At 47.4% G+C, this 8,430-nt stretch overlaps 1 protein-coding gene across 1 annotated transcript in view; it reads left to right on the top strand.

The window, feature by feature from the left end:
• The first annotated feature begins 6,939 nt into the window (after positions 1 to 6,939).
• TFCP2 (transcription factor CP2) overlaps positions 6,940 to 8,430 on the top strand; it is an 87,514-nt gene continuing 86,023 nt past the window's right edge. The window contains exon 1 of the mRNA XM_075591618.1: positions 6,940 to 7,830. Coding sequence (XP_075447733.1) covers positions 7,709 to 7,830 — 122 coding nt within the window. The 5' untranslated portion in view covers positions 6,940 to 7,708. The remainder of the gene's footprint in view (positions 7,831 to 8,430) is intronic.

The raw sequence follows: 8,430 nt of genomic DNA, 5'->3' as shown, positions 1-8,430 counted from the left end.
TCATTAGCGAGAGACCTCTGTTTCTTGAGTACCTCGTGCATCAATGCATTCTTCATCACATTTTGGAGTTCTGCAGATTTTGACGCTAGGGTCGCCGCTACTTGCGAATTCCACGCTTCTTTCTTCTGGACGTACTGACTTTTGGCAATGGAGCAACCTGTCTGCCCCTCCATCTCTTGCTCCAGTTTCTGCACCTTCTTGTGCTCGCTCTTATATAGTCACCTGGCCTCTAAGCTCCTCCTCCAGCAATGCTCTGGTTATGCTCAGTGTGGCATTCAGCTCATCATGCAGCTCTGTGGGGACAAACTGGGTACTCGGACGCTCCCGTAGCAATTTTACTTCATTAGCAGCCTGGATACTTTCTTTCTGCAGAACTCGCTGCTTCTCCTCAGCATCCACCTATTTCTCATTGGTCACCTGCAGACTCGAAAGCAGCTGGCTCTGTAGTATATGCTCTGCTTGTGTGTGCTGCTCCAGGGAGACATGTTCTTTTTGCAGCACTCTCTCTGCATCTTCCAGTGCTTCCTGTACTTCTAACTTTTCCTGCACCAATTGTTTCTTCACTTTTTCTGCTTGGTGAAGCTTCTCATTCCCTTCTCTGACCTGACCAGTCAGATTCGAAACCTCTTCGTTCAGGTTCCTTTTCTTGCTTTTTACAGGCTCTATATCACTCAGGACCTTCTCATATTTCTGCTTCAGGTTAGCAATCATTTTATCAGACGTGCTTTGCTTTTACTCCATGGTGGCAACTGCAGTGTTTGCCCTCTCCAGACTTTTCATCACCTCCTCCAACTCACTCCGTAAGAGACGCTCCGTTTTCTCTAACGCTGCATACTCACGTAACGCTGGGAATACACACCTATCTAACTTGGCGTTAGCCTCCTGTAATTAAGCGTTAGGAATTGAGGTCTCCCAATAGGGAAAAAATGGGGCTCAAGGAATATGGGGTGCACTGGAAAAGGAAACAAAATGTATTGCATATAAATCCTAAGGTTCCTTTAGATAAGCAATAATGGTAATACAGCAGGAGGCACCCTAAGCAGGTCTTAATGTGAAGTCCATTCAGGAGTATGGGAGTCTGGTGCAGGTGTAAAGAGTCCCAATCAAAGAAAAGCAATTTTGCAGATAAATGACCCAATGTCCAGGGACAACCTCCTATTGCCAAGACTTAATCCAGAAATAACAAATAAACAAGTACTCACATAGAGATTTATTCTCCTTTGGTGTAATCCACTCTATTTGTAAGGTGTCTTCACCTGCTGGGTGCCATCCCTGGTGTGCGTTGTGCTGTAAATGTAATCATAGAAAAAAAGGGCAAAAAAGCCCAAAAAGTCGCCGCACTACTTCAAAGAAAAGCTTTTCTTTGAAGTAGTGCGGCGACTTTTTTGCCCTTTTTTTCTGTAATTAAGCGTTACCCTCTCGCTCCTTATCCAATCGTTCCCACAGGACATCATAATTATGTTGGGCAGATTGGAGAGCAGAAAATAAGGCATCTTAATCCTGGTTCAAGGATTCAGCTTTCCTTCACTCCTTTTTCTTTTCCGCCATTCCAGTGACGATTTAGCCCATCACTCCAGTCTGCAGCACATCTCGGCGCCATTCTTTCATCCCTTGTCCTGACATCGCAGGCTCATCAAATGTTTCTGCAACTTCCTCTGTAAATTGAGAAACACTTTTCTTTTTTTCCATTCTTCTTTCTTTTTCTTTAGTAGCTCCTGAGACATCAGTAGTACTGGGCACACACTCACCGTTACCAGCTTCTGCATCTTCCTTGCGCTCACAAGGCATTGCTTGCTTTTGTAGCTGTGGGAGACAATATTCCTCGTTGTGCTGCTCCTGTAACCACCAATATTTGAGACTTTGAGGACATAATTCTCCCATGTGACCTGGTTCATGACAGGCCCGGCATACTGAATCCTTCAGATAGTCACCTGGTTTCCTTCTAGCCGGCACAGCTTCGAATTCCTGGTCACTGACTCCAGGGTTATGGGGTGCTGCGCTCTGGACACATGTTGCTAGTGCAGCTTCCATCTGCGAGTCCGTCTCTCTTCCCGGGGCCATATATGAGTCATCATCCACATCTTCATAAGGCCTGAAGTGAAACTGTTTTGCATGGTTACGTACATTGCAAAGCAAACATTTCACGTCGGCCAATTTGAAAAACTGTTTTTGTTGTTGTTGTTTTTTTTACACCCGATGGGGTAGACTTTACACCTAGCACTTGCTAGTCACGTTAGCTTTACAGAGCTCAGCGATCCTGGTTTGGTTTTGTACCTGAGTTTCGTGGCTTTACCCGTTTTCTTCTACTGACCCCCAGAGGAGTAGCATCCCACCTCTACTACCACCTGTGGCAGGACAGCCTTGCAGCTGGGGTCATTAACAATGAGTTAGGCTATAACTCCAGTGGTTTATTCTCCATAAACACAACAGAATAATAAGCATACTATCTCTTTAAGAAAAACCATAAAATAAAACCTTACTCCCCTTGGGAGACTGACTGACAACACCGCACAGGTCCTATCTACCTGGCTGGCCAGCTAAGCCTGTTACCAGCCCCTAAAACATACCATCATGTTTAGAGACAGTTCCTTTAATATTATCACGGAATAATATTAAAGTCCTTATCTGACAGTTGGGCACCGCTGTCCCATATGAGTCCAGGAAATCCCTCCGGTCACATCGGAGCTCCGCTTCCTCCTTAGGTCTGGAACACTGGTTCAGTGGAACAGGACTGTCTCCAGCAGTTTGGTCGTGCCCATGGCAATTCGGTTTCCTGGGTGTAGTTCCCAGATGGTCCCAAGACCCTGCTCCTTGCAGGCTTGGGGACCAGATCAAGTCTATCTCTCCCCTGGCTGGGAGAAATTCAATCTCTCTTTATCTGGCAGCTTCCTGCCTTTTAAACTTCCTGTTTATTCAAGAGTTCTGGCTTAATTGATTGCACCTGTAGCTAGCCCTCAAGGAGGAATGTAACTGTCTGCATGCTGGAAAGCACACATACTGCACTAATCCATTATACAGAGATGGTGACTCTCTCACACCATCTAGAGCAGTGGTTTTGAACCTTTTTTAGGGTAAGGAACCCTGTGTGAAATTCTGAGGAACCCCAAACCTCTCGAACAGCGTGTCTGAGATCAGATGCATTGTAAATTCTCCTGTATTTGGTACAATTTTAAAATCAGGGAACCCATTAGGGGTGCCCAGGGAACCCTGGTTGAAAAACACAGCTCTAGAGTCAGAATGCATCTCAGCAAGTGCATGTATCTCCTGCAGGGGCCCTAGAACATTCAGAGGTGGAGACAGGTCTGGCAAAAATAAATGAAGGCTTTTTTCTTTTGCCAAAATACCATTAACAAAAACATAGGCTCTTCCTCAGCCTGGATGCAGCAAAAATAGGGTAGCAAAATAAAGGTTAGGGCTTTCCTAGGCCAAAGTTCAGTTCGCCAACATTTTGGTATCTACTGTATATAGGCCTGCCCACCCTGGTGTCCCTAGGAGGCAAGAACATGCACATGTGCTCTGTACTCAGACTCGATAGACTGCAGGAAGAGCCAGGCCTTTAAACCCTACTAATGAGCCAGGTGAAAGCTGGTTCATTACCTCAGCTTGCCGTCAGGCTGAGATTAACCAGCTACACATATGTTTTCCCTGCATATCTATTAGACAGGGAAACTACCCTGTCACATGGCCCCTTGCCATGTTCTGTTTACTGTACACAGATAACATTTTTACCAATAGAGCAGCAATTTGTATACTAGAATCAGGTTTTTATTTTTACAATTAGTAAGTAGATCATCAATCTCCAGCAAATTTAATTAGATGATAATGTCCAGCTTTAACCAATAAATGTCAGATACAGACAATGATACCTTTACACACTGGCAGAAAAGGGTACCACAGGTACAGCTGGTATTCAATAGGTTCAGGGCCAAAAAAACAACCTGTTACATATGTACAGTTAATGTATGGAGCTTTTGAAGATGCACAAATATTTTCTTCACAGTGTACACGGAGAAGCATGTTCTTGACACTACTGTACACAAAGAGACGTGAAATGTCATCAAATCCTTCAATCTGAATATATTGTTTTGAAGCAGACACATTGCACAGTTATTTGAATGCACAGTGAGACACATGCATTTTATGTTTATCTTCATGCCGTATTTGCTTCCTTATGATGTGGAAGCTCAGAGTGTACTGTTTATTTCTCTTTTTCTTCCTCCCAGACATTGGGTGTGTCAAATGTTGTAGAAACAAAAAAATTGTCTGTTTTGGTAACAAACTTGTGAGTGGTTTCCCCTGTTCTACGAACATAGGCCTTGTCTGTACTAATAATGTTTAACTGGAAACACTTTCTATAACTTCACGTCACTAACCCTGCTGCAAGCATAAATCTCACGTTTGCTCTGATTACCCTAGGTCAGTGGTTTTTGGGATCTGCAGCCACCTGGGGGCTGGCGGGGTGGGGGAGGAGGGGGGAGGGGGGAGGGGAGGCGGCGAGGGAGGGGGGGTGAATGAAGAGCTGAGACAACTCACGCAGCAGTGACCCGGCAGCACCCCACGCAGCAGTGACCCAGCGACACCCCACGCAGCAGTGACCCGGCGTCACCCCACGCAGCAGTGACCCGGCAGCTCCCCACGCAGCAGTGACCTGGTGGCACCCCACGCAGCAGTGACCCGGCGAAACTCCACACAGCAGTGACCCAGCGACACCCCACACAGCAGTGACCCGGCAGCTCCCCACACAGCAGTGACCCGGCAGCTCCCCACACAGCAGTGACCCAGCAACACCCCACGCAGCAGTGACCCGGCAGCTCCCCACGCAGCAGTGACCCGGCAGCTCCCCACGCAGCAGTGACCCGGCAGCTCCCCACGCAGCAGCTCCCCACGCAGCAGTGACCCGGCGAAACTCCACGCAGCAGTGACCCGGCGACACCCCACGCAGCATTGACCCAGCGACACCCCACACAGCAGTGACCTGGAGGCACCCCATGCAGCAGTGACCCGGCAGCACCCCACTCAGCAGTGACCCGGCAAAACTCCACGCAGCAGTGACCCAGCAGATCCCCACGCAGCAGTGACCCAGCAGATCCCCACGCAGCAGTGACCCGGCCACACCCCACATAGCAGTGACCCGGCGACACCCCACACAGCAGTGACCCAGCAGCTCCCCACACAGCAGTGACCCGGCGACACCCCACACAGCAGTGACCCGGCGACACCCCACGCAGCAGTGACCCGGCGACACCCCACACAGCAGTGACCCGGCGACACCCCACGCAGCAGTGACCCGTCGACACCCTACACAGCAGCAGTAGCCACCCGGTCACTGCGATCCTTCCTCTCCCGCTCCTATCGGCGCAAGAAGTCACGTTCAACTTCAGGCCAACGGGAGGAGGGGGCAGCGGACCGGCGCAGCAACTCAGGCCCCAAGGTAAGAGAGGTGTGTGCACTCGCACGATCTCTCATGTTTTCACTGCGTGCACCGGCAGTTCCCTACCATAGAGAAAAAGAAATAAATCAAACAGACATATTTAAATCGTGTGTGTGTGTGTGCAATAGAGGGGGGAGAGTGTGTGTAAGAGAGGGGGGAATTGTGTGTGAAAGAGAGGAGTGAAAGTGTAAGAGGAGAAGAGAGAGAGGGTTAGGGGAGAAGAGAGAGTGTAATCAGTTAAACTGATTCCTCAGCGTGACAGACAGGTCACGTGAGCGGTTTGCCCAATGAGGGCGAACCAGCTCTGTGACATCACTGGCATGCCCCAAGACACACCCACGGACGGCGCGCGTACCATGGCCAAAAACCGCACCCGCTTCAAGCGGGTGACGTCACGGCTGAAGGCTCTATGGACTTGGCCATAGCATAAAAACAGGCAATAAACATTGAGCTGCTACAAGTCACAAAAAAGGGGGAATTTCCCTGCCTCCAAAAAAGCTAGCACGCTCCCAGGCTAAATCCCACCCCACTGGAAAATGTGGATACTATTTTTACAACTGGGATAGCTTGAAGTGTCTATATCAAAACAAAAAAAACCGATATATTATAATATAGTAACACAAAGTCTATTATAATAAAACAGACATGAAATATGCATATCAGTACAATACAGAGATAAAATATATTTAAAACTGCCAAACATTCTGGTTTGCATGCCGTTGCAGGCATATTTAAATCACCTGCGTTTTCTTATAAATAAAGCATCACTGGTTACATTTTTAGACAAGATGCCAACTCTAATATATTTAAACGAATTACATTTTATAGTAACCACTTTTTCTAGAGATGACCTTCCTCCATCATCAAGGCTGCGCTTATAGTGCGTATGCTTATAGTATATATGCTTATATCATATGTATATAGTGTGCTTGGTCGCGATCGCTGGAAGTCATCTCAATTTGATTTTTCCAGCGACCACAGCCTGACGACGCCATCGCGTCACTATAAGCGCGTCACTATAAGCGCAGCCTAATTATGAACTACATAGGTAGTTATTTTGCAAGCAAAAGTGGTGCAATGCAAAAAGATCTGCACCATTTAGATCAACCGGCAAGAAGCAATTACAGTACCTCAATAAATATATATATATTTTTTTTTTTTAAATACATGTGGTACAATTGTTTTACCAGATATACTAAGCTGTTGAGGTATCAGGGATCTATATCAATTATGACTCAGTGTTAACAAATCAGCATTTTTCTCTTAAATTGTCACTTTTGTCGGAAAAGCCCAGATACCTCCCAGCTCTGTGACGTAACACGCCATGTGACGTACAATTCGCTGCCTCTACCTTTAAACCCCACCTAGAATAATAAGCAGCCCATGCTGCCTACTACACACACACATGCAGCCACGCCTCTCTGAACCAACCCGACCAATCACAAGCTTTGCCAATCTGGGCGGCCCCGCCCTTTACCTGCCGCCCTGGTTGCATTGGCTGGGAAACCACCTCGCCGACCCCGGGACCCGGGTGTCGTGAGAAGTCGAGTGATTGGTTGGTATCCGTGGCGGGGGGCGTGGCCGGGAGGCGCATCGCTTGCAGCGTCGTGTCTGCCCCCATGTTCCTCCATGTTGCCTGGTTGAGCGGCCCCGGTTGCAGCCTGTCACTTGGGTCCGGGCCGCGGCGGGAGCCGGAGTCAACGGATAGGGAGTAGCTGAGAGCGGCCTCCCAGCATCTCCTCCCTGCATTAAATCCGCCCTATATACTTATAGAAACGCCACTATACATATTTACATTCCTTCATGTCTGCAGGGACCCCTGTCTACAGAGGAGGCTGCTTATGGGGGAGATTACAGCTCTCCTTGTAATATACTCACAGCACCAATCATGATCTCCTGAGAAGCTCCCATCAGGACGGTTTAAAAATAATAGTAAATAATAATAATATATGTTTGGATATTTAAGAGCCTCAAGTGTCTCCTGAGATTTTACAGCTTATATATTTGTTTTTTTTGCTGGACTCCACTGCTGGAGAGAAACATCCAAGGGACTGGGATGATTTAACACCACACTGGTGTGTTTTTATATATAAATATAGATATAATATTTTGGTGGCTGATGGTCTATAGTGTGACTTAACAGTCAGGGACAGTGTGCACCCCTTGTTTTGTTTTTGAACATTATCCTTTTGAGCTGCTTGTGTATCTGGCCCTGCTGAGAGATCAGTTGAGCGTATAACATTTTCGGTGCAAGGCAAGCCTCATCCCACCGGTAGCATGGCCTGGGCGTTAAAGTTGCCGCTGGCGGACGAGGTGATAGAGTCCGGGTTGGTACAGGACTTTGATGCCAGCTTGTCTGGGATCGGGCAGGAGTTGGGTGCCGGCGCCTATAGCATGAGGTAAAGTATGTTTTTGTTTGGTATTAACTCCTCACCCCCCGTGTTGCTGGCAGCGAAGAGGTTAAAAATTGAAATCCTCCGGTGATCGTATCGCCAATGCGTCCTGCATGGTACTAGATGGGTCTAGCACTGCGTAAGCGAGCGCTGAAAGTTTTGCTATTCCTGAACAGTTATTAATGCTTCACTAGGTTGTCGCAGCACCAAATATTGGCGCCCAATTTAGCCAAAAATGCAATGGATTGGGGTTAAGTGCCAAGTCTGCTTATTATTTTCTTTGTATGCGCTGACCTGTTCTGCAGCGCAGTATGTGTGATGGAAGGACTATAATGTGGAACAAAGTGTGTGTGTGTGTATATATACGTTTAGAGAAACTGAGGCAATAGGAAGGATGTCTCTGTTCCACGGAGCTTACAATCTGCCTAGTAATCTTGTAGTGACTGAGATATTAGACATTTGGGCAGGCATGATCCCGCTCCTGTTTTTGCAGGGGCGATGCCTGGGATGTGAATGCTTCTCCGTAAAGCATTGTATTTGCTTATGGTAGTGATATACATTTGCGAGAGGCTTAAAGATATTTAACTTGCTGAGGCCGCATTGGGC

This window comes from Ascaphus truei, chromosome 3 (assembly GCF_040206685.1).
Source record: "Ascaphus truei isolate aAscTru1 chromosome 3, aAscTru1.hap1, whole genome shotgun sequence".
NCBI lineage: Eukaryota > Metazoa > Chordata > Amphibia > Anura > Ascaphidae > Ascaphus > Ascaphus truei.
The sequence above is the reverse complement of the archived record's forward strand: the minus strand, read 5'-3'. Positions and strand labels throughout refer to the sequence as shown.